The sequence below is a fragment of the Anastrepha obliqua genome, chromosome 4 (assembly GCF_027943255.1).
Source record: "Anastrepha obliqua isolate idAnaObli1 chromosome 4, idAnaObli1_1.0, whole genome shotgun sequence".
Lineage (NCBI taxonomy): Eukaryota > Metazoa > Arthropoda > Insecta > Diptera > Tephritidae > Anastrepha > Anastrepha obliqua.
The window spans coordinates 48,281,743-48,308,391 of record NC_072895.1 but is presented as its reverse complement, the minus strand read 5'-3'; the positions used below and the strand labels follow the sequence as shown (position 1 = coordinate 48,308,391).

Genomic DNA, 26,649 nt, shown 5'->3' with positions numbered 1-26,649 from the left:
AATTGATCAGATGGAATAGTCCATCGGATTTGCGTCTGGCGAATTCAAAAGCCATTGTGTAGACGAAATGAAGTGTGGAACATGATTTTTTAACCATTCTTGGTTCGCATGAGCTTTATGAGATGGTGCCGAGTCCTGCTGGAATGTCCATGGTCGTCGACCGAAATGTTTGCGTGTCCACGGCTCTAAAGCAGCTTCTAAAACATTTTCCCGATAATAAGTCGTATTCACTTTGACACCAGGCTCGATAAAAACGATTGGAAAGCGTCCATCAGCGGTCACTGCGGCCATTACTTGCGATGGTAAATTGCTTCAAGTGGCCATACGTAGGCTCAAATTCTCGTATGAGCGTTCGGTCAAGTAAGCACGATCGTTTTGAGTGTTTATGAAATGCTCAATTGGGGAATTTTTTTCATCAGAAAACACAATGTTGGGAAATTCGCCACGTTCGTGCAAGCGCAACAACTCCTTTGCTCTTTCGCACCGAACTTTTTTTGCTGAGGTGAAAGATCGTGTGCTTTTTGGAACTTTTAAGCCTTGATCTTGAGCTTATTTTGCAATATGCGTCGAATGCTGTCTTGCGATATTTTCAGTTCTTTGGCCATTTTTCTTCCACTTCGACGTGGTTTTTTTTGGTCCACCTCCATAGCGTTTTGCAATGCTACCAGTATCATTGTAACGTTTTATAGTTGGTTGGTTGGTTACGTTTGAATTCCATCACAGAAAAAAAAAATTCAACCAAACTGAGACGCAAATGCTTTTGATGGCTTATAAACTATATATTGAACTCTCATTAGAAGCAGTGTGAAGTGGGTAACACTTCATATCGTTCACCCTGTATATTGCCAAATTATTTCTATATAATAGAATTCCTATTTAATTTATGACTTTAAATAAATTAAATTAAGTTAAATAAAATTTTTTTTAAATTGTATTTACTTAAATTTTACATTTTAATCACCATTTTTGATTAAATTTAGAACTTTGATTCAATTCGCAATTTAATTTGTAATTTAAATTAATTCGCAAGTTAAACTCATTTTTATTTTTACTTTGCGATCAGCTGTTTTTCTCACTTACAAATTCTTACAAGTAAAAATGTATCCAGTTAAAACTTGCAATTTCTCCTCAAAATGCGATTTCATTTTGCTTTCCCCTACTTTTCACGTTCTTTGGATGCATGAGCACCAAAACAGTTGTTACAAACTATTTGCTTCATGCACAGACCTATGTTAACAGCGTATACTCAGATGGGTTGCCAAAGAGGGTGGATCATAACTGTTTACTAAACAGTCTGTAATGAAACTAATGAAGCAGATTCTTTATTTTTGCTTTTATTTTATATTTTATATTTAATTTTTTATTTTTTATTTTTTGTTTAAGCACCTAATTAAAATAGTCCCTTTACACTCATTGGAGGCTCGAAATATCAAATATCAATCATAATCAAATTCAAATTTAACATTACTTAAAAATGTTAAACTTTTTATTATAACAACATTTTCGTGCAAAGTACTTAATTATTCATTTATGATGATCTGTTCGCGTTTCTGTTGATGATTTACCATGCTGCGTGTGAAATAATACGCAGAAATCACTCCCAAAACCTAGAAATATTTTTAAAAGCAAAGGTTTTAATATAACTTTGTAAATATATTTTAATGTAAAGTAAGACATGAATTCAAAGAAATATGTACTCTGATAATATTGTCACCATTAGAACGAAATACTTCTAGGCAAAGCACATTGAACTTAGTATCAGTAGATAGAAGAGCTCATTTGAAAGCTATCTACTTTTTGTTTTTTTTTTGGTATTTAAATTGTAAAATTTATAGATTTTGAAATTTTAGGCACCAAAAGCAAAACACATTGCTCTTGCTGTTTTTGCTCTGCTGTTACTACCTGTTAAATGTGCCTTGCTTCTAGCCATTTTTGAGTTTTTGGGATCAGTGGTTTGACTTAGGAGATATTGAATATCGCATCGATTAAGAGCAATATATGGCGAAGCTCCAAACTATATAAATATTATTTAAATTTTTAAAAAATTTGAGCAAAATTTCCAAGCTTTTATTCAGGATTTTTGGAAAAATTCTGGGTATGCAGTTTTGTAGCCCATGTGATAGTAGTTCAAGTTTTAAGTAGTTCAAAATTCTCATTTATTTTTGATATACACTTTGTTGTACTAAAATCCAATGGTTGATTAGAAGCTAAATGTTTTAATGAAATTTGAATTTTTTTTAATGTTGTACAATGTTTGAAACTCTGCGTAATATGGTTTTTGTTGTAGTATGAACTATGCTTTTATAGAAAATAGTGGCGTGTTGTTGCAACGGGGAGTATATGAGATGAAATTGTAGGAGTACGAATTAATAGTAGTAGGTAAGGCAATTATATTTTGCAAGTTCAGTTATGGTTTTCTGAGATTACTATTGTGATTTTATGTGATGTATGATGTGGATAAACAGAAAGCAAAACGTCCTATTATATTATAAAATGTAGATAGGTATAATTTTTAAATGTTAAAAGACTTTGTTTCTTTGCTAACCAGCATTAAAAATAAAGTCTTGTCTTACGAAAAAAAAACCACACAATATAACCATCCTATTGTTTGGCGCAGAACGATGACAGCAACCGATGAGACGAACGTTGAAGTATTCGAAACAAGTATTTAAATATTTATAAGTAGCCCAGTGGCTTTGTGGTGTAAGCCATATGGCGGAAAGAGACGAACCTACTCTGAATTTGAAAGATCAAAAATAGAAAGACTTGACTAAGATTTGGCCACCCAAAGCTAAGTTGTGAGAGCAACTTTGACTGCCACTTTGTCGCCGACTCGGTAGCATAATTCTGTCCGCTCTGACGTACGTAAGCACATACTCGTTTTTCACACGGCAACGAAGTAAAATGAGCGAAGAATGTGTTGATTTTTTTCGTATATCACCAGCCCAATCTCCATTTGTTCGTAAACCGTAACTAATAACTACCTGCGGGGCTCCAAACTTGACGACCATCTAGACTATAGGAATACATGAGAAGTTGTATGCTTTTTTTTGAAAGTCTTAGTAAAGTTCCAAATTCAGCGCGATGGCATACGGGTGGAATGCCAGTAGCTACTCTAGCTAGCTCCTCGAATTTTGAAGGAATTGCATGTTTAGAATCGATTCTATGAGTTCTCTACAAGCCCTTTCTGCTTTTCTCAACCGCGCAGTCTGTGTTCTCATTCCGTGGGATCCAGTATAGAAAAACGATATGAAATCGAATAGATTGAAGAGGTTTCCGAAATTCTTGAACACATTACAAGTTTGCCATGGGAAGATTGAAATTTCCTAATCGCTTAAAGTGATATTAATTTCACAATTAGTTCCACAATCAACAACTGATCCGTGGCAAATGTAGAAAGCGGCATGACTTATCTAGCTGCCGTGTTTTGATTTCATCTGTCAATGAAACAGGCTACTCTTAGTTTGAGTTCATTATGCAACCGCAAGATCGTATTGGATGAGAGTCGCCCGCATGAGAACAAATTTTGACGAGCATTCTTGGAAGTCATTCATTATAATCGAACGTTTGACTATATTAAATAGTATTTTCGATTTCTCAACAAATATTTAAGTTAGTTCAAATAGTAATATCCCTAGTGTTCTAGGAAAATCCTCTCAATAGGAGTTTCATATTCGTATGGTAGGTGACCCAGCCTAATGTACATACATTCTTATAATTTTGCTTCAAATGTCACATCTTACCTGAAAAGCAATTAGCCCCAAAATAATCAAAATAAGAATATCACTTTGTTCATTGAAAAAGGTCGTCGCGGCATCGACACAACCCTTGGGAAAAATATTCTCATCATCAGAGCAATTTTCCCAGCGGCAACAGCTATTCGGCAGAGTCTGTCTTCTATCCGTCAAATAATCCTGCGGACTATCGCGACCGCAGCAGTTGTGCTAAGAATAAGAAAAAAATTAATTTAAAAACAAAAAAAAGCAGTCGATCTACCTGCACTTGAATGTCGTCCATTTCCTGCTGCGTTTCTGGTCGCTCATCCCAGATACCTTGCACGCGTTTCGCTGCCATGATGGTGAAGTCATCCTTCAAAATGCCAAATGCAATCATACAAATTGTTTGCAAAACAATGCAAAGCACTGTGGTAACTATATACTGCAATTTGAAGAGTTTCGATAAATAAATAAATTAAATTTCTAAGCCAGTTCTTGCATTTTAATAAGTGTTTTGATGCTTTGCGGTCATTAGATTTGCCGCCTGCGCATGCCACTCACTCACCGCCCATGACAAAACTAATGATTGACGTACGGAAGCCATGGCACCCATGAAGGCGATAAACATGGCAAGGAAGCCAATAGAAGCAGCCGTATAGGCACCAGCTAAGGTGCCGGCACCGCCCAAAGAGATGACGCCGCATGAAATGAGTAGCACATCGAAGACCTGAAAGATTGTGTTTTGTGGATTAGTGTAGTGAAAAAATATTCAAATATAATAAGTATATTAAAAATTCTTATACATCTTTTTTAAAACCTTCAGTTGGGCACCTCGTTCAGATCGAGGATCCTTTTTAAAAGGTTATATTCATAAATCGATAGATTATTAAATTTTAGGAAACTACCTGGAAGAAATATGTTAAATTGGCGTACAAAGTCGAAAAAGTCTGGCCAGATACGGGAGCCCAAAGGAGGGTTAAAGAACACAGCACACTGAGCATGGTGAGGAAAGGGTTTGTAAAAAGAAGTGTGATATTATGAAGGAAATTAGCATGTAACTCTTGAAGGCTCTACTTCACAGGGATAATACCAAAAAGGTTATTAATATTGAGGAAAGGTTTAAAATCCAGCTGGTCAACAAGTCAAACTGGAGCACCTTCGTTCGGTTTCGAAGACCCAGGAAGTAAGCGCTCCTCCACTTTCCGAGCAGCCTTAAAGCGGAGGTTGTATATGTACTAGTACTATACGTAGCATGAAGTAAACAATATCCACCATTAGTCTGAGTGAAGAAATTAACTTACAAAGAAACTATTTAAATGCAAAAATCACCATCTTAAGTGACAGTCAAGGCCCAGGTCTGGAATTTGGTCACAACTCACATAAGTACTACTAACTACTAGAAAGAAAATAGATTGTCTGGTGAGGCCATGGAAACTAAACCAATATATCGCAATGGTCACGTTGGGACCACATATCATTCAGGAAAAACTCATAAGAGAATATCAAAGGCTAAGAGACCTATACTGATGCCATACTATTAGCCCACACCATGCAAAATCCGCACTGAGAAGGTATAACCTCAACAGTATGGAGTATTCTATTTGTGGCCTCATAAAGGGTGATCAGATTGCAGGTACTTTCTCCAGTAGGGTACGTTTACAAATCGTACAATTGTATTACGAAAATCGACGCTCTGTGAAAAGAGTTCATCGCACGTTCAGACCAACTTATGGTGTTCAGCGGTGAGGCCCATTTTTGGCTTAATGGCTACGTCAATAAGCAATAATATAATATATTTTCCTTTATTATGTACAATGTCTTCTAAACGTCTATTCGTTTTAAACGTTTTATTCCCAGCTCAAAAAATTGTTTGTCCTTGGAGCCAAAATTCGCTTCGATATCCCTTTTTATACCTTCTTTTGAGCAGTAGTTCTTGCTACTCATATGGGATTGAAGTCCACGGAAAGGGTGATAATAACAGGGTGCAATATCCGGAGAGTATGGCATTAGCTCCCATCCGAGCTCGTTCAGCTTGCCTAATGTTTGCCTTGCGGTATGAGGTATTGCGTTGTCGTGGTGAAAACTTTGCGTCTATTCACTAAAGACGGTCGACTTTTGTTAAGTGCCTCATTCAGGTTTGATAGCTGATGGGAATAATAATCAGCAGTTATCGTCTGGTTTGGCCATATCCCACCATCTTCATCTTTATCTAACCATTGGCGTTTGCGAACAGGATTATTGTAAAGGACCCATTTTTCATCACCAGTAACGATACGGTTTAAAAAACTTTCATTTTCAAGCCGTTGCAGCAGCTGAGAACACACATTCACTCTCTGCTGAAGGTTGGCGACGGAAAGTCTATGCGGAACCCTTTTTCCCAGCTTTGAAACCTTTCCCAACTGAACCAGGTGCCTGTGAACTGTTCCATGCGAAGAATTTAACCTCTGAGCTATCATATCGACTGTCAAATTTGGCTCAGCTTTCACGAGTTCGAGCAAGGCGTCAGAGTTAAAGACTTCAGGACGACCAGCGCGCGGGGCATCCTCCACGGCGCAGTTACCACTTCGGAATTTTGAAAACCACTTTTGCGCAGTCCTTACACTCACGGTATTCTCTCCGTGAACAGTGTTTATTTCTGCAGCAGCAGTTGTTACATTTTTACCATTTTTATAAAGAAAATACAAAATACGAAATATGATTTGTATCCGACAGCGTGGGGCCAAGACAGGGCAACTTTGCGCTGCCGAGGGCAGTACTAGTATAGGGTGGGCCATGTAATATTTGCTTTTTGAATCGGCTATAAAAAAAACTGATCACTATATTTTCAAACTTTTTTTTTATTTTGAAGACTGAACATTGTCATTTATGAATGAAAAATAATATCGTTCAAATGACTGCCACGACTGGCTTTACAGGAGGCCATTCGATCTACCCAATTTTTAAGCACATTTTCGATTGTTTGGGCTCCAATTTCATGAATGGCAACTTTGATTTCGTGTTTTAAAGCATCAATCGTCTCTGGATGGTTCGCATAGCATTTGTCCTTAACGGCTCCCCACAAAAAATAGTCCAACAGGCTTAAATCACAGCTCCGAGGCGGCCAATTGATATCGGAATTCAAAAACGGTAGCCAAAAGTTCGAGTGTAGCTTTGGCAGTGTGACAAGTAGCACCGTCCTGTTGAAACCAAATGTAGTCCATGCCATTCTCTTCAATTTTTGGAAACAAAAACTCGTTGAGCATGTCACGGTAACGCTCGCCATTTACTGTAACCGCGGAAGAAGAAGAAGACTCACCACTTTGGAAATAGGTTTTCAATATTTCCCAATTTTGTTCAAGCGTATAGCGTCCCATTTCGTAAATGTCAAACCTTTAAGTAAATTATGAACACATTTGACATGTCATTTGTGTTACCATTTCCAAAAAAATAGGTGGTTCAAAAAGCAAACGCTATATGGCCCACCCTGCTATACTGCTGGGACCCAAATTAGTTGGCAGTCGCACTAGACAAAATCCGCTCAAGTCAATATGTCACACAAATAGCGCGGCCACCGTACAAGTGACATAGATGTATAGTAGCATTGAGATCGAACGCGATTAGTGGACTGCATCTTGTTGGTTCGTTTAGCGGAGCACCCCGAGTAGGTCTAGAGTTTGTGCCTCTATGTAACATCTCGACACACTAGGCACCCGTTTCGATCTACATAAGATCACTAATATTCAGCGGCCTGAACTAAAATTTGCTATCACAGAAATATATTATATTTTTACTAAGGTACTATTCAGTGAATTTCTTTACCAAGTTCTTTGCTATGAAATAAGAGAAGCCTAATTAGAACTGCTAATTAAAGAGAAACTTCTGCATTTAATTAGTATGCGATTGCTAACAAAAAGCTGAATTCAAGTGGAGGGCGAACTATTTCGCTTTTAAAAAGTGGCGAAAAAGTTTTGACTAAAAATAAATAAAGATCTTCAACTCAACTAAATATTTTGAACGTCACGTTTTAGGACGAAGCCCGGGGTTGCGGGCCAAGTAATCCAAAAAAAGGAATGTTTTCCGGAATATCTGGGCATACCTGCCACATTACTTTTACTCAAACTTGAACCTAAGAATTTTTCCGTTTTTATATTAATCGGTATTCCGATTATTAGGTTTTTGCAGCTGTACCAAATTCTCAGTACGGTTTGCCAAAATTTAGTGTGAACTGTTATAATCACAAGGGGTGCTTTTTATTTTCTTATTTTTTACATATAAACTGATCTTTATTAGAATACTAAAATATACTCAAACGCACAATATTCAATAGTTTTTACAATTTTTTCTTTTATACTCACAATTATCAAACAATTCAACACCAAGAAAACATATTTCCACAGCGTGGCTGATGAGAAGGGCACTTTCATGATTTCAATTTTGTTTTTGCTCGCTATCAAAGAAAAATATTTTATGAAAAATACATATAATCAACCTTCTTGTTTAACTTATGTTTTGTGTCAATTGCACTAACGCCAAATTAAACAATTCAATCAATCACAAAAGGTGGTTCTGTTGGCGGCGAATGTACTTGCCAAAACATTTTGATTTGTTCAGCAAATCGAAACATTCTGATTTTTGTTTTTGTGTTACATTTTTTTCTTTATTTTAGTTTTATAGTCGTTATTTTGTTTATTTATTTCCTTATTTTTGTTTTTTTGTTTTTGCTTATGAGTGCACGCAAATGTCCTAAAATAAAAATCAAAGCACAACAAAGGAATAATAGTAAAATATTTTAATGAAAATTAAAAACAAACATCAAAATTCAACACGCAAAGTTTGGTTTTTAGTGGCGTTTTCTTCTACTTTTTAAAACTGCAAATCACAAAATATACAAAATCCGGTCACTGCGATACTTTGTGTTCGGATTGATACTTACTGTTTATTCCAAAGTTTATTTTGCTTTAGTTTTTATTCATTTTCAACTTCATTAGTTACTTATTTAATTTGTTTCTATTCTCCCATATTTTAGTACTAACTTTTTTATGTATTACACATGTGAATATATTTTTTGTCGTAAAGCACTTGTTTTTTGTTTTTTTTTGTTTACACACCCTCAAAATGCGTTCACTCAACCAAAAATAAATAAATAAGTAAATCACCTTAACGTGAGTCGTTTGCAACGAAACGATCTCGCCTGTGCCACATCGACGACTACGAATGGCATACACGCTTGTCCGAAAAAAAATGAAAATTTCTATGTAATTAGCACAAGGAATGAATAGAAAATGCTCGTGGAAAGTCGAATGACTGAAAAGTGTCTATGGGCGATGTGTAAACAAGGCATTCATGTGGCCGATGTGTGCGATCGAGAACAAAATTTGTGTACAAAGTAAAATTAAATCAAATCTCCGCACTCATATCATCCACCAGCTCTCTTAATTAGGCACAAGTACAAACATATATGAATCTATGAGTATTTGGATACAAGCGCGAATAAATATATAGTAAATACTCATATGCATGCGAGTATGCAAGTAAATAAATTACTTAGCTAAGAAATTTGCATCTCGGTCACTAAACTGGGAAGATTATAATTGGCCTACTTTACTGTTGTTGTAAACTGTAGACGCCCAAATATTTTTAAAATAATACAAATGATTTGTAATGTGAGTGCAAATATGAATATATTGTGATTTGATGCCCGGGCCGGGTTATTTTGCGCTCATTTTTCATGCACTCTTGTCCTTTGGCGAAGCCAGTCCTGAGTCCTGAGTGCAAGTTATCTTACTCGAACAAACTACACAGAAATTTAATACTAGGTTTTTGGAACTGCAGAAATTAGTATTTTTGCTAAAGATATTGACAATTTTGACTTTAAAAATCGCACTGCCTTATCTCCCTCCTCCTACGCCTGGCTTATCTAAACTGGATAAAATAGCTTGCCATTAAACGAATAATTTCGATCTCGCTCTTCGGTATCCACGTCACTTCTACCAGTTATAATTTTGAAGCAATAACGGTATTATTTTGGTCGAATAGTGCCATTCGGAGTACGTAGGTTCGAATCTCCGTGCATAAAACGCCAAAATGAAGAAAACGTTTTTCTTAATAGCGGTCGCCCCTCGGCAGGCAATGGCAAACCTCCGAGTGTATTTCCAATAAACCACTGTTGTGTTGCCCAGTGATCGTTCTTCCTTTTTCTAAAAAATCCATAAGGATAACGCCGTTTGCATATCAAAAAATCGACGGTATGACCTTTTCTGCCGATAGGGCTGTCTTCGCCTTCTTAGGAGCAAATTCACCGAGAGAATTCTATTGTTTGATTGTTGCTTGGTTTCTGGCATGTAATGATGAATCCAGGTTTCATCAACAGTTACAGCTCAACGCAAATACTCCTTCGAACGTCGCTTAAATTGCTCCAAACACTGCTGTCAAGTTAAAAGACAAATTTTTCATCGCCAACTTATTCTTAATTGACATTCCGGTCGACCCACCTCTGTTACTTGGCGTACTCTAGTTCGTCGACCAGCTAGAATAAAGTCGTGGACTTTTTGAATGATTTCCGCGGTAACCACATTTGCCGGGCTTCCTGGTCGCTCCTCATCAGAAACGGATGTTCGCCCACGTTTTAATTCGTTGAACCAATATCTAAATGTGGTCATAGATGGGGAAGCGTCTCCATAGATAGCATCCAACTTTGCTTTTATCTCCTCGCATTTTTTTCCATCCAAAAACAAAAAGTGAATTTCCGAACGATACTGCTCTTTTTCCATCTTAGCGAAAATCACGAAACAAGTTTTACTCGAATAGCTGCCAAATCCAAACTAACCTAACAATCAGTCTGAAATATATTTTGGCAGCATTTATAGACGTTAGCATACGATACTAATACCAACTTCTCTTAGTCTTCTTGTTAATAAGGCAGTAACTGGCTAAGCCATTTGGGCGAAGTTCAACAAAACGCACCAGCTAGAAATGCCAAGTGAATACAGGTCCTTCTCCACTTGGCCTTTCCAACACAGTGCAGACCTTCCTCTTCATCTGTTGCCACCTAGGGGCAGCGTATCGAATACTTTCGGAGCTGTGTCCATTGTGTCCATTGTGTCCATTTATACGATTCGAAGTCGCTAAACCTCGTTGGCTAGAGTTAATTATAGTCGTTGTCCCTTAGCACTTTTACGTTCCGAAAGCCAACCGTTGTCCTTATATCATATCCAAAAGTTGTGAACGGGGATTTTCAATTATTTATAAGAGACTGTGAATTGAACGATTCGTTAGCTTGGTGATAGGTGATCAATTACCTACACCTCCAAGCAGGTGTTGCCCGTTTGGATTGGCTGGTTGGTCGGTTGGTTAAAGTTGTGAATCATGCATAATCCAACTAGCGCTTTCGCACCATTTTGTTACCACATCGTCGAGACTCTCGAACAGCGGTTTGCTCAGGGTTAACATTCCGTCCTTCCATAGGGCAGGGCATTCACAGAGGAAATGGAAGATTGTTTCCTTTTTCTCCGGTTGTTTACAACTGTGAAAGTGTGTGTTTTGACAGATGCCCATTCCGACTGATAGGCCAGAAGCCATGTATCACCGCCGTGAGTCTACAGGCATCCCTTCGTTTCATATTTGTCAGTATTGACGTTTGTTTGTATTATTAGGTGGGCCATAACGTTCTGTTAATTTTGCCTGTTGTCTGGTCTCTCCACTTGCAATCCGTTATTCGTAGATATTTTAAGGAAATTGCATTCTTGATTGCACCCAGCGGTGTGAATACTGATTCTGCAAGAATGTTATTCATGTTCGATCCCTCTCTTACCAGTTCGTCCGCTTTTCATTTCCTTCACTGTTCTGACGTCTCGGGACACAGATTAAGGTAACTTTATGGTTTTCACTCAAGGCGGTGAGGCTATTACTACTTTGTGCCACCACTTTAGAGGTTATTGTAGCTGAGAATCCAGTGCCTGGATTGCAGCTTGGCTACCACAAAGAATAGCGATATTGCCCTTTAAATAGAAATCTGCGATTAATAGCCTACAAGCTTTTCCAATAGCTAGTACTTCCGCCTAGAAGAGAGACGCACATTTTTTTCAATTTTAAGTCTAAGATTATAGATATGAGAACCTCGTATTCCATTCCTCCTTAGGTGGAATTATTATTATTATAGTTTGTGGATTAACAAAATTGAATTTTTATTTGAAATGCCCATACATATATCAATTTTATATAGAGATCACAGTATCTTATATGGATAAGGAATAACGACCGCAGCTATTCTAGCTATATATCCGGCTGAATTTGAGCAATAGCATGGGTTGTGTGGCCTCAATTACGTTCCAACAATGAATGTCTCGCTGAGGTAAACGGCTTCCAAATCGTTGACTACATTAATCTTCAGCGTAGTAAGTGGGCTGAAAATATTCTGTGGATGGACACAAAGAAATTGCAAAAGTTATCCACAACAGTATGTGCCTTAATAGAGGGGTCACTCAAGGAAAACCTGGATTGATACAGTTAATGACGAGCCAAGATTTTTGGACTAAAAGACTGAAGGATGTCTGCAAAGCATCGATATTCTTGGTCGAAGTTGTTGAGCGAGGCCAAGGTTCAACCCGTACCGTCACGTCAACAATGATGATGATATCGACTTAGAGAGCATAGACCATTTGCAACATATTAGCATAGGCCTTCGACTTCAGAAAATTCTACGAGAAAACGTCGGGGTATCAAAATGCGCGACCTTGGTAGCCAATTCAAGTCACCTTTGCCTGAGATAAGCAATCACTTATTAAAAAAAATTATCATTTGCACCTGTTGCACATTTCCATCGTCTAGTTGTTATTCGTATCAGTCACTGAATTATAGATATTAAATTTAGCAGGCCTATAGTATACAACACAACTCCCACAGCATGTCAATCATGGATGTGTTCCTATTTTAACCCATGATTCAATAAAACATCCTAAGGCATGACGTTTAAGGATGACCCTTTTTTTATACAAGGAAGCGCATAATGAATCACCCTATCGGAATAGTTATAATTTTTGCAACTGACGTGCACGTCAATCATATTTGGCACTTGTAAACTAGACACCTGCGGTATGCAAACAGACCAGTAGTGGGGCGTTTGTATTATTCAAAAACAAAATTGATTGTAGGCATCTTCTTTTCGCCACTTTTTTTCTCGCTATCTCTCTGCGGCTAACTTGAGGAAACATTTACAAGTGAAAGAAACATCACAGTTATCGAGCAAGATTCAGCGCTAGTGAGTATGATTATTGGCCCCTTCTATTCACCATTTCCCTGCTCGCTATCTTTATGCTCAAGACTCGTCGCTAGCGAGTATGGTTGTAGCTCATTGGACTGGCATAACTCACTGCCTTACAAACATATGTAATTTAAGGCATCTCTATTACCGCGTTGCCAATATATTTTAATTTATACCAGTTGCTTCACCTATTCGCTACTTGCTAACTCTTGGCGAAAATAGAGGGCCTTATGCCTCATAAAACTGCTAAAACTAAAAAAAAAAGGAAGGTTTACATATTCCAGCGCAAAAAAAATTCAGATAGTCAATTCTCTTTGAATGCAGGGCTAAAAGCAAATCACTAGAAAACGAAAGCCATGAAAATGCGGTGCAAGAGCAGGCGCCCATTCCTCTTAAATGGTGATCAAATTGAGAACGTTGACACTTTTACTTACTTAAGTAGTATCATTGCCGCTGAAGATAGTGCGAAACTAGACGTTATCGCCAGAATAAATAAAGCAAATGGCGCGTATGCACAGCTCCGGTCTATTTGGTCGTCGAGCATCCTCAGCGTACAAATAAAATTACGGATTTCTAGGTCAAATGTACTATCAGTACTGGTTCACGAACAACAGGATTCAAAAAAAATGCAAAACTGTATGAATAGATGTTTACGCAGGATGTTGAAGATTTGGTGGCCCAACAGCATAAGTAACGAGGACCTATACAAGAGGTGCAAAATCCAGCCGGTAGGTAACATAGTAAAACTGCGAAAGCAGAGATGGATTGGGCATACGCCTCGCAAAGTCTCAAATGAAATCTGTCGTCAAGCACTGGATGGGAATCCACAAAATGTTCGCAGAACTGTTGGATCAGAACTGTATATAAGGAAGTTAAACGTCACGAAAAACTTGGAACGAAATCAAGCTTCTTGCCAAAAACAGAACCAAATGGAGATGTTTTACTGAGGCCCTATGCTCCAGTGGGAGATGTACCAATGATGATGATCGTATTCCCACGCTACCAAGATAATTTTATTTATACCAATTGCTTTATCTATTGAATTGATGATTAATTTCACGCCAACTTGTATAACTGAAAACTCAACTAAAAAACGCATATTTTATGTTAGTATTTGTAGCGTTATTCACTGTAATTTAAGAATCCGCTTAGACTTCCACCTCACTATTAATATAAATCATACTGATTTATTTTTCATTTTGACTAGTTAGGTTTTGTATTAATATTGCATTTTGCTTACTTTGAACAATAATAAAAATATTACGTACAATTTATGGTACAGTCGTTATGCGGATAATCACGATTAGAGTACAAACTTTTCAGCACCACAATAACACAATTATTTTTAGCAATCAAGTATTTGTCGTTTCATAAAAACAAGAAAAAAAAAACAAATTCACTACAATAAAAAAGAACATAACATTACTACTATTACATCCAACGCAAATTACGTCTGCTTTCGTTTTCCACACTACTGTATAGCATCCAAGCTAAAACAGCGCCAATAATCTGTAAAATGTAACATTCATATTTATTTAATAAAAAATTTCCAGACAAACTATCGCAACAACTCACCTCGCCAATAATCAAAATCCAACTAACTACGCCGAACATAAGCATCTTCCCCGAAAGGTATGCCTCGAATTTCGCCTGACAACCCTCCGTGTAAATATTGTCAACTATTTGGCAATTATGGTCCTTGCAACATGTACGTGGTATGTCGTGTTGTATGTGATGATAGTCATCGGTGCTATTGACACCACAACAGTGCAGCTACAAAAACGAAAATTAGAAAAAAGGTATACGCAAGTCAATGTTGAATGACGAGTACACTAAATAAATGAGTAATAAAAGTGTCATCAACTGTCATATCCAATTCATACCCAATCCTCGTAGTAGGCCAAAGCGCCCGGTGCCTTCACTTCGTCCTCCCACAGCTGCTCGAAACCATCATGTACACTGCCCGAAAGTCCGTCCTTGGTTCCCTGAGACGCCATCGCAGCCAATATTAATTGCAACAATATCAGCACAACCAAGCTGATGATGTACTACGGGTATAAAAAAGTTATAAAATTTATGTATAGTTAAGTGATATGCAATTATGTATGTAAATATGTATACAAGTAATACGTAATCGAATAAAGGGTGTCTAAAGAGGACCAGCGTAAACTGTCATTTATTGCTTTATTCTCTTGGAATGTAAAGTACTGTTTAGCTTACTGAGAATGAGGGGTCGGGTGTAGAGAGGTGAAGGAAGAAATTAATATCAGAGGTGTGTGTGAACTATAGTTTTTATTAAGTCCATTTTTTTCGGAGGACTAAGATCACAAATGTATACTATTTATATGGCTTTGAAAGCTTTTTCTACAGTACCTGATTTGGCAAAATTGTGAGAGTAACTTCTAATGAAGTTGTTTTTTACCATAGCAGATTGGCCAAACCTAGTAATCTAATAATATGTAATAATAGCCTCATTTGGTTTTCATTCTATATTCTATCAATGGCTGAAATCTTATTTATCCAATAAACGATGTGTGGTAATGATTGAGGGGGAATGCTCGGTACCTTTCATTGCTTCTTCAGGCGTGCCACAAGGCAGTATTTTAGGTCCTCTTCTCTTCGTTCTGTTTATTAACGACATTAGTAACTGTTTTTCTTTTGCAAATTTTCTTTTATACGCTGATGACCTGAAAATATTTTCTGCTATTAGGAAAACTGAGGATATTCCTATGTTGCAAGCGGATACTAATGCACTAGTTCGCTGGTGCAGTAACTCTGGGATCTCCCTAAACATCAAGAAATGTTTTCATGTCACTTTTGCCAAAACTCAAAATATTCTAAAATCATCTTATAACATTGCTGATACTCTTCTTCAACCGGTTCATGAATTCAAAGATCTAGGTGTGATCTTTGACTCCCAATTTTCATTTAATAGTCATATTAATTTTGTTGTATCCTCCTCTTACTCAATTTTAGGCTTTATACGGCGTAATAGCTTGAAATTCTCGGACCCTTACACTCTCAAATTACTTTTTACTTCCTTTGTTCGCTCTAGATTAGAGTATGCAACATTTATTTGGAGGCCTTGCCACCAATTTGCAATTGAGAGACTTGAACGTGTACAGAAGGTGTTTCTTAAGTTTGCTCTCAGGTCGTTAAAATACTCACATCCCATCCCTTCATATAACTCCCGTTTCATGTTAATTAACTTAAAATCGCTAGAAAATAGAAGATCTATACTCGCGCTGTCTTTTGTTTTTAGTTTAATTAAAGGTGATATTGATTGTTCATCCTTATTAAACAATATTCCCTTTCAAATTCGTACTAGATCTCTCCGAATCACTTACCCCTTTCACCTTAAATTACTTAACACGAATTATGCACGTAATGCCCCTCTTGCCCGCACTTTAAGAGAATTCAATAAGATCTCGAGCTCTATTCCGCTTGACTTTTCGATGTCAATGAATGAATTGTATGAGTTCCTAAACTCTTTTTTTAAATTTATTAATTTAATTATTTGTATTAATTTAAGCTTACACTAGTTCAAAGTAGTCTGTAAAAACCTGATTACGTTTTAGACTCTTAAATAAATAAATATGGTGAAAAAGGATATTGGGAGGGGAACTTCACTAACACAATCTTATTGCCATTCAGTACGATTATTTCAGAAGTATTCACACACTCGTCCAATCAGTCGTTATTACGATGGCGACAAAGTGACATTGTGTGGATTTTTTTCGTATATCACTAACACATTCTTAGTTTATTCGTAAACAAACATCTGTCATGGCCCCGGTTATGACAGCCAATAAGCTTATTCTTTCAAATTTGCTGAGAGCCAGATAAAAGGTCTGTTATTGACCACAACTTCTCAATTATTTTCACCATGCCAGTAATCTATCATTCTTGACCGAGTACTCCAGAGCAGAATTCTGCCCACTCCTTTCACATTTATTGGAATTCTCGTCCCGTTAGTCCTTGTTCAGATGGCAAAGAAGTAACATGAGCAAAGACTGTGTTTATTATCTTCATATATCACCAACGCAATCTCAGTTTTATCGTAAAAAAACCTCTCTCATTGTCCCAGTTACGTCAGCCAATCAGCTGCTTACTTCAAAACTACTGAGAGCCGGTTAACGGTCTGATGTTGACCACACCTATTTATTCTATACATCCAGAGAATCAGAGACCAGCTCTAAAGAGTATTCAAGAGTACAAGGCTGACGAATAAAACGTAAGTGCACTTAAGCATGTTTGACGTACCACTTACTTATTATGAAAATCCCTCTGGTCTGGCAAGAGTTACAAGTAGAATAAAAACGCAAATTCAGTTAGTGTATTATTCCATATGCCTATTGGGAATTGTAGATAGGTTAGCTACATGAATCTCGTCCGTCACGTGGGGCTCTCTCACGAGCAACCCTTAACCTAACCTAAAATGATTTATATGGTACTACGAGTATATATAGCGCGTCTCGCTTATCCCTCGCGTGAAAAGCAAAGATAAATTGGCAAATTTTTTTATCTGGTTGCGAATAGTTATTTCAAAAGTCTTGCAAATTCTTAAATTATATAAATATTTCATTCTGCAATGGATAGTAGAAATACATACCTAAAATGAGACGGAAAACGTTTGGCTTCAATCAGAAAATATGCATATTAAGAAAATAGCATAGAGTGTGATGATGAAATAGAGAATGAAAATGGCGAAGATAAAGATTATTTTGGCGATAATGAGTAAGAGGGGGAAAATGGCCAAGAAGCAAACGATGGAAAAGCAAAGTGATGTTGGTGATGGTGACCATGAAGAAGGCTGTAAAGAAGAAGAAGATGATGGTGATGATGAAGAAGTATGTTATGAAGAAGGAGATGATGGCGAGGAAGGTAATGAAAGGAACTAAAACGAGAAATATGATATCCAAAAAGGTAAATAAGTTGATAACGAGGAGAAGGGAAAGAAGAAGAAGAAAAGCCCCACAATTTTTTCTTTTTTTTACTACTTTCCTTTGATATTACAACTGTCTTGAGACTTTAAAGGCCTCTTCGATTCGCTACTTCTCTGCTCGCTGTGATTGGGCTCTGCTCGCTTGAGGAAAAATTTGCATATGAAAGCAACAACAAAGTTATCCATCAAAATCTGCCGCTACTATCGCGTATGGTTATACCTCTTAAAACTGGTATAATTCACTATTTTCAATTCTACTAAATCTCACTTCAGATATTAGGCAAGTTTCATTAGACCGCATTTACATAGGGAAAATTTTGTGGCTTCCACTTTGCAAATTTTCTTCCGGTGTTGGCCGTCATGTTCATACACGACAGTTCCGTTGCTTGCAATTATTTAGTTTTTCGTCTCCAGCCTACGACAATATTGGGAAGAATGTGAACGCAATGGGTGTTGACAGAGGATCAAAAGTAAGCAGTTGAGGCAACAAATATTTCTCTGTATGAACGCGATCTTACTAACACTCATTAAGTACTTCCAAATAAGTATAATTTTTAGCAGCTCTTTTTCAGTGCTACCGACATTGAGTTTTTTTGTCTACCATATGGCGAACCGAAAGCGCTTTAAATCTTTACTATTACGGTACGATATAGAAAACTCCTACAAATTTAGGAATATTGCACTACAATTTTGGTTTAAGACATTTGCATGTAAATGTTACCTATATTCAAATCTAAATAAAAAACTTTGCTACAACAACGATCTTGGTGGAGATCTGCTTAAATTTATGTTTTTCATCATTAGCGAGCACAGGCTTTTATATTTGGTAACACTGGCACATGATCATGAAATTATTATGAAGTAATTAGGCAAACATTTTATGTGAGCCATAAAATTTATGTTGAATAAGACTTTTGGCCAAAAATTTTAATGTTACGCTATTTGGCGTCAACTATTACGGCAAATTAATAACATTTCGATTAATTAGCTCATGAAAAATGCAAATTTCGGTTGAAATATCAAAGCTGTTATATTCCAAACAGCAAATGTTGTGTAGAATACAGCCACATACATTTATTTTAGCAATTGAGTCCATGTCTGTATTTTCCTTGAAATGACGCATTCATCTGAATCTTGTGTTAGGTAATAGGAATGTATTTTCACCAAGAATTCTCGTGGAAAAATGCAAACAATTTTATATTTTTTTTCTTCTTCGTAATACAAAAGCAAAACACACGTAAAAATTATCTGGATCATTTCAGTGGGAAGTGGTAGGGATGCTGAGCTGGGTAGCCCAAGGAAACACGCAAATTATTGACAATAAATATCTACCACAGGTGCAATATTTTATAAAACATGCAAATCAAACAATCTAATTACAAAATATATATTAAATACAACAAACATCCACATTTGAGACTTCCTAAATTAAATAACCATGTTTTCCCGCTTTCTGCGGAAGTTTAGTATCTTGAAGTGACACTTTACTCCAAACTCCACTAGCAACCAATAAAAAACGGGTAAAGAAGACCAGCATAGCTTTCTACTCGTGCAAATCTATGTTCGGCAAAAAATGCTGACTCAAGCCACAGGTCGTTCTCGGGATGTACAGCGTAGTGGTTCTGCCAATTTTAACGTACGGATGCCCGGTTTGGTGGAAAGCTCTTCGGAAGGGCTATAATATCACTCAACTGGAGAGGGTACAAAGGATATCTTGTATTGGCATCACTGGAACATCTAGATTTTGTCCAGTTCCGCCCTTATAGACGTTTTGCACTTACTTGCCATCGACTTTTACGTTATTTCCATTGCTGCTCAAAGTGCAATGAGGTTAAAGGAGGTTGGCTCCTGGAGGCTAGCCCTCAAGGCACATAGTATTTTTTTCCGTATTTCTCTAAACTTCGCCCAAATCTGTCTATCCACAAACTGCAGTTTGAAGGTCGTTCCTGGGCAATCTTTCCAATCAGGCAGGATTGAAACGAGGGGGAAATCTGTACCGATGCTATTACAGGTACCTCTGACGGCTCGCGGATCAATTTCGAAATTCGGAGCATTGTTTACTGGTTATTGGGCGCCCGAAGCAGAGGCGGAAAAGCTAGATTCACCATTTAACCCCTATTGTAGAAGATGTGAGAACCTTTCAGAAATGGAGACTATTGAGCACGTTGTCTGCAAACGTCCAGTAGCCAGACGACAGCTCCTTTATTCGACAGCCTGGGGCAGTGCTCCAACCTAAGTCCCATCAATCTTCTCAGTTACATCAACAGCAAAAGTTACAAAGGGAAATGCACATAAATTTAAGTACTAAGCCAAAAATCGTATTCATTACCTGAGATATAAAAAAGCAGTTCATCTATATATTGGCTTAGCAGGCGGTTTCTTTACTGTGTAATTAAATTCTGTGCAAATAATTGGTGCTTACACTCTTTTTGAGCCTTTCATTAGTCTTCGAGAAATCGTTGCCACCGTATCAAAAAAAATTGTTTCGAGAAAAACGCGTTTGAAATAAGACATCGTATCGTAAGCGCTACGGGGCCAAACCGACGGGCGCTCACTTAAGTGTACATAGCATCGGGAATAAACGAATTTCGCTTTAAAATTTTAGCACATTTTCTTGAGCAGTTATACTAACAATTTATGCAAAAAAAAATCGATGTTTTTGAATTTTCACAGTTGCGTTCCCCCTTAAGGCCCTTCATCAATGATTTTCTGCCCTGCGCAGCTCCAAATAATTGGAAAATTCAAAATTTGTATCATCAAAAATCCACAAAGCCTTTATCAGGAATACCAAAATTTAATGACATGTAGAACTTCAGCTTAACATAAGCACAGCGTTACGATATCATTTTACCAATCATGAAAACCCTGTTTAAAAATTAAAAGATCTTCTTTAAAGCTGTACAGTATGGATTTTAAACAATTAAATAAATCTTTCTCATATAACCATGGAATGCGGACTTACATTCACTTTCGGGTTCTGTTTGTTCATGAAAAAATGTTTCAGTGTAATGCAAAAATAGAAGCTAAAATTTTATACTATTTTTCAGTTACTAAACTTTCTTCAACTTGTCAATTTTTCGTTTGGTAAATAGTTTTTAAAATTTCGAAATTCTGTTATTTGGGTTTTCTTTTAAGTGGCATCAACAGATCCCCATCCCTATAAAAAAATATATTTTATATCACGAGTATAGACGAAAACGCTTACACTTTAATTCGTTAATACGTTCGGCAATTACACTTTTCTACAAAAACATATACTCGAACACATATTAGAGAAGACAGTATACACAAGACCCAATTCACTCAGTTGAGATTTATTACATTAAAATTTACTTAGTTATTTATATCAAAAACAGTAATTTTCCACTAAATAATATACAACACTAATTAATAAAACTGTCAAGCCTTTTTGAGACACCTTTACGACGTATTCTTCGCGTATTTGCGTATAATTAAATATTTTTTGTAAATAAATATGTATATACCTATGTATGTATGTATGCATGTACTTACTGCTATTAATTTGGTTCGGGACTCGTGTATTGCCGCCAAGCAACCGAATATCGCAATCACCACAATAACAACACCCAAAGCAATGATGAGTGCACCGGCTAAAGTTTCACCGTGATCGACGTTGTTGTTGGCAGCACTGACCAACACGAAAATACCAAAAGCTATCAGAACAATGCCGAGTAGCTGAAATATAATTTGGATAACATTATTAAACAGTTACATACGAATATATGCATTAGAAGGATTAAATAAAGTTTAAACTTAAATAGTAAAATCGATTTTGAGTTGCATTTATATTGGGTAGTCGAAAAAGTCTTTTCGTATTTCTAATCAAACTTCAACTAATTTTTTTTATATTTATAATGAACTTTATTAAACCAAATATGTACCATTTTGGTCGACCACCTTTTGCCATTTTTCTTCTAGAGAAATTATTCCATCAGTGTAAAACTTTTGTGGTTTCTCGGCGAAAAACTGTGACAAGTAATTTTCACAGGCTTCTCTTGAAGCCAACTTTACTCCATTAAAGGAGTTCTGCATTGACCAAAACAAATGGTAGTCCGATGGTGCAAGGTCAGGGCTATATGGTGGATGCATCAAAACTTCCCAGCCAAGCTCTCCCAGATTTTGCCGAGTCATCAAAGATGTGTGTGCCCTAGCGTTGTCCTGATGGAAGACGACACCCTTTCTGCTGATCAGTTCTGGCCATTTTTTTTCGATTGCTTGCTTCAATCTCATCAGTTGTTGATTGTAAAGTGTAGAATCAATCGTTCGAGCAGGCTGGAGCAGCTCATAGTGGTTGATTCCTTTCCAATCTCACCAAACACACAGCATAACCTTTCGAGGCGGCAATCCTGGCTTTGCGACCATTTGTTGAGCTTCACCACCCCTGCACCATGATCTTTTTCGCACATTATTGTCGTATTTGATCCACTTTTCGTCTCCTCTTACCATTCGCTTCAGAAATGGTTCGATTTCACTTCGTTTCAGCACAGAATCGCAGATGTTAGTTCGGTCCATTAAAATTTTCACAGACAATTCATGTGGTACCCAAACATCGAGCTTCTTTTTGTAACCAGCCTTTTTTAAATGGTTCAAAACCATTTGATGATGAATGTTTAGTGCCTTGGCGATGTCATGGCAGCTTATGTGACGGTTCTGATCAATCTTTTCCATAATTTCATCGACTTTTTCAACGATAGGTCGGCCGGAGCGAGGTGCATCTTTCACATCGAAATTTCCAGAACGGAAGCGAGCGAACCATTGTTGTGCTACACGAACTGATACAGCATCGTCTCCGTAAACTTCACAAATTTCATTGGTGGCTTGCGTGGCATTCTTCCCTTTTTTTATACAAAAATTTCAAAATATAGCGAATTTCTTCATTATTGTCACTCATTTTTGAATAGCTATAACTTTTTATCAACTTCTCCGAATTTAATTTTTTTGGGTTAAATGAAGCTAAAAATATCACTTTTCTAACACCATAAGATATGACATTATGTGATTGGTAGCACTGGAGATAGATAACTCCAACGACATCTATTGACAAAATACGAAAAGACTTTTTCGACTACCCAATATTTAAAAAGTATTATATCTAAAACCAAAATAGTTCTAAATACGTTGTTACTTGGAAAAAAAAATTATGATTAAAACAAAAAATTAAAAATTAATATTTAAACTACTTTAAAATGCAATTTCTTTAGGTTTTTTGTATCTTAGAAAATAAAATGAAATATAGATTTTTTAAAAATTAATTTTTGGACTACTTTAAAAGGCAATTTCTTTTTGCAATTTTTTGCATCTTAAAAAACAAAATGAAATATAGATTTTTTTTTTATTTCGGAGGGGTCAAAATTGACTCCAGAGCTTTGCTATTTCAGAAATGCTAAGAACAATGTTGAAAACAAAAAATCGGTCCATCCTAATGTACTTAATTGTATACGAGTACTCATTTTATTACTGTAACGCCATGCACTCAGCTATTTTCACATCTCCCACCAACTTGATAATATTATAAATATTATGTTATTTTAAGGTGAAAGCAATAAAAAGTATTTTTAATTAATGAAATAACACATTAAAATGCATATATAATATTTACATAAACCTATTGAGAAAATCGATAAAATTTCACCTCTCATAACCTATTATATACAATTAATTACTCTGTTACAAAAGCTATGTTAAGTTTCAGAAATGTTAAGCCTTTCCCCACAGAAGAAATAACTCAAACAACTGTTGTTTGTTTGCATTTCAGGCTTGCTGGCAACAGTGCTGTCTGTGTTTTAATGTTTCATGCTATTACATTTAAAAAATTTCTAGCTCCAAATGGTCATTTCCAGATTGATTTTTGAATATAGAAAAATTTCAAATTTTTGAATATGCTGTCTTGGCCAAAAAACGTTATTAGAGCAAATTCGAACGGCTATAAAATAAAACAAACTAGTCGTTAAAGATGTTGTATATGGTGTTGTTTTCTGAAAATTACTTTAGCGGCATTCTATATAACCTCAAATATAAGGCAAGACAGCGTTTCTTACATTTTAAGAAAAAATATCTCGGAAACCTGAGCCATCAGAGTAATTATGTTGGATTTGCTTTTCTATAATGGATTTTTCGATTTCTATTAATTTTTCCTCCATAGTTACAACTCGGTTCGCCCAAGTGGGTCCACTTTTTGGGCTACCTTTTTAACCTAACTAAACCTACAACTCTGGATGTGCTTGAAAGTATTTTATAAAGAATTCTTACATTTATAATACTGTTAACATAACATTTTCTGTTAGAACAGGCAAGTTCAGTTTAATGTATGCTGAAAGAGAGTTAGCTCGCCTTGATACAACATCAATTAAGCAGAGCTCGTAAATGGGTTATTTAATTGGATATTGTAATGCATAAATACAATCAAAGGTTGGTGGGGGTAGCCTTTGGGAGTGACTTCATTTATTGCTCTATAGGAATAACGGCAATTTTTAGGTACAAAATGCTTCTTCTGGGGAATCTTAATTCAATGATCGCTTATTTGCCATTTAATTGACCACTGGCGGCACTTCCTACAAAGTCCTTTTAGTATGTTAGTTCACACATTATATATAGTTTTACAGCGCTGTCTCAGGGCTAGTCAAACATTGAAAACGACGCATCGAACAATTTTGAAATTTTCTCCGGAAACTCGCATATAAATTATTTCTAGGCGTCTTACAAATTCAAAAGCTCCTGGCTTAATAGCCAGATTACATCTTAAAGTAAAAACAAAAAAATCGGATTTCAAAGTTTCTTCAACGGTGTCGAAAACACCGGTGATCAATAGATATGGAAGAATATGCACCGCCATTCACTGAAACATCTAAATTCTTGCGAATTGACGGTTGGCCAGATATATATATATATATATATATATATATATATATATATATATGTATATACAGTCTGTGTGAAAAAAGGAACCGCGAATATTCATGAAGTATAAAAGATATATATTTAAAATTTTTTTTACATGAAAGTATGTACACCACTACGAGTCGCAATTACTCAGTAAGCCGTGTAGTCTCCATCGTTGTCGAGTATAGACTGGCATCTTCTTCACGCTTTTAACCAGCTTTTCTGCGTAGCTCGTCGACAAACAGGACTAGATTTTGCGAGCTTGACGCAAGAGTTGCTTTAAATCATGGTCTAGCCTTCCGGCAAGATGTGCTTTCATAGTTTCTCACACACTTTCAAAGGGTTTGGCGTCTGGGGACTGGGAAGGCCAGTCCAATACTGTAACACCATTTTCTTATTTTGTTGTTTCCCAATGTGTTTCTCTGAGAGCAGTGGTTTTAATGATATGGGGCGGTAGAATATGTTCGCCTCCTTCTGTCGACGCTCGTTGGTGTTGATACTCACATCTATTCTCTTTTTAGAAAGAACTGATCGTGCTTGGCGTAGTCACAAAGAAGGGTCCCGATTCAAAAGTTGGACGATCACTTTAATCTGCTGTTTTGTCGTCCCTCGCTTCAAGCCGCATTGGGAAAAGTCTTCAACATTTTTATATACCTTATACCGCTGATTCCACATCACAACAAACTTTTTTAATTACTTTTTCAGCCGCGGCGAAAGATAATTTTGGCCCTTTCGAATGCGTGCATAAAAATACCTCCTAAAAACACTTCGTGTACTTCTCACTCAATTTTGTTTGGTAGCGTTTACAAGAAAGTTTCGAACGACACTTACCTGAGTTGGCACTGGCGTCGTAGCCTTTGAGTGGGGCTATTACGCAGCAGAAACCAGAATGAAATATATCTTGAGGTTACAAGAAAACCCCGGTTCTTTTCTTCTGACACAGACTGTATATAATTGGCGCGTACACCCTTTTTGGGTGTTTGGCCGAGCTACTCCTCCTATTTGAGGCGTGCGTCTTGATGTTGTTCCATAAATGGAGGGACCTACAGATAGTTGTTGTTAAATCGGTTCCCAGCATGATTATAAAAATAATGGTACCTATCTCAAAATAATATACCTACCTGAATTCCGTTAGACTTTTGCAAGCAACTGTTATATGAGCGAAGTTATAATATCTGCCAAAAAAGTACCGAGAATTAAGCATTTAAAAAGCCGGTATAAAGGATTGGCATAGTTAAAAAAAAAGGTAGACGGTAAAAAATTATTATTGGCTTTGTTTTAAACAACAAATTTGTGGATAATTGTGGAAAAGGGCCAGATTTGTGGAAAAGAAGCTCATACAGTGTGCAAAACGATAACACACTATTTCACTAGGTTATCATTTTGATCTAATTTCTGAGGAAGAGATTTACAATTACCATCAAAATATTCTTTTTCATAGGATATGGTCCCGTTAGGCGTTATCTCTTCATAAAACACTATTTACCACTTCAAAACACCCATTTTATATAGTAGAAGATATAAAATAGAACTCGCCATGAAAAATAAAGTCTAAATTCCGAGAATTGTATTTTAAAAATCGTTTGATTATAGAATTGTTTATCGCCTGAAGTCTATTACTTCGGAAAGGAACTACTTCGAAAACGATGAGTAATCAATTTTTTTCTCTCTATATAAATTTTTTACATTTAAGTGCTTCTAATCATTTTACCAAACTTGGTGTTGAAAATTTATAACTTTATCCTTTCTATCTACAAGTTATACATATTAAAAAAAAATATTCCCTCTATTGAAAAATAAACAATTTTATTTCAATTTAAGCAAGTAAGAAAAAATAATTATTTATTCAG

The 26,649-nt window shown here is 36.4% G+C and overlaps 2 protein-coding genes across 5 annotated transcripts in view; both read right to left on the bottom strand.

The window, feature by feature from the left end:
• Positions 1-1,443: 1,443 nt before the first annotated feature.
• LOC129244894 (protein late bloomer-like) lies at positions 1,444-8,953 on the bottom strand. 3 transcript variants are annotated; one of them, XM_054882792.1, is made up of 6 exons: positions 8,852-8,953; positions 8,051-8,142; positions 4,282-4,443; positions 3,997-4,158; positions 3,744-3,944; positions 1,444-1,607 (listed from the first exon to the last, which is right to left on the bottom strand). In XM_054882792.1, exons 2-6 carry the CDS (start codon positions 8,117-8,119, stop codon positions 1,521-1,523), a joined length of 681 nt encoding a protein of 226 aa, XP_054738767.1. In that variant the 5' UTR covers positions 8,120-8,142; positions 8,852-8,953; the 3' UTR covers positions 1,444-1,520. The 3 variants fall into 3 exon arrangements, with proteins under 3 accessions (XP_054738767.1, XP_054738768.1, XP_054738769.1); XM_054882793.1 differs by lacking the exon at positions 8,852-8,953 and adding an exon at positions 8,629-8,831; XM_054882794.1 differs by lacking the exon at positions 8,852-8,953 and adding an exon at positions 8,507-8,572.
• Positions 8,954-14,140: 5,187 nt separating this feature from the next.
• The window catches only part of LOC129243456 (tetraspanin-9), a 111,616-nt gene continuing 99,107 nt past the window's right edge, over positions 14,141-26,649 (bottom strand). For both annotated transcript variants that reach the window (XM_054880495.1, XM_054880494.1), the window contains exons 3-6: positions 21,413-21,595; positions 14,838-15,002; positions 14,530-14,727; positions 14,141-14,463 (exon numbers count right to left, since the gene is read on the bottom strand). In XM_054880495.1, the coding sequence (XP_054736470.1) occupies positions 14,386-14,463; positions 14,530-14,727; positions 14,838-15,002; positions 21,413-21,595 (624 nt within the window). In that variant the 3' untranslated portion in view covers positions 14,141-14,385. The remainder of the gene's footprint in view (positions 14,464-14,529; positions 14,728-14,837; positions 15,003-21,412; positions 21,596-26,649) is intronic.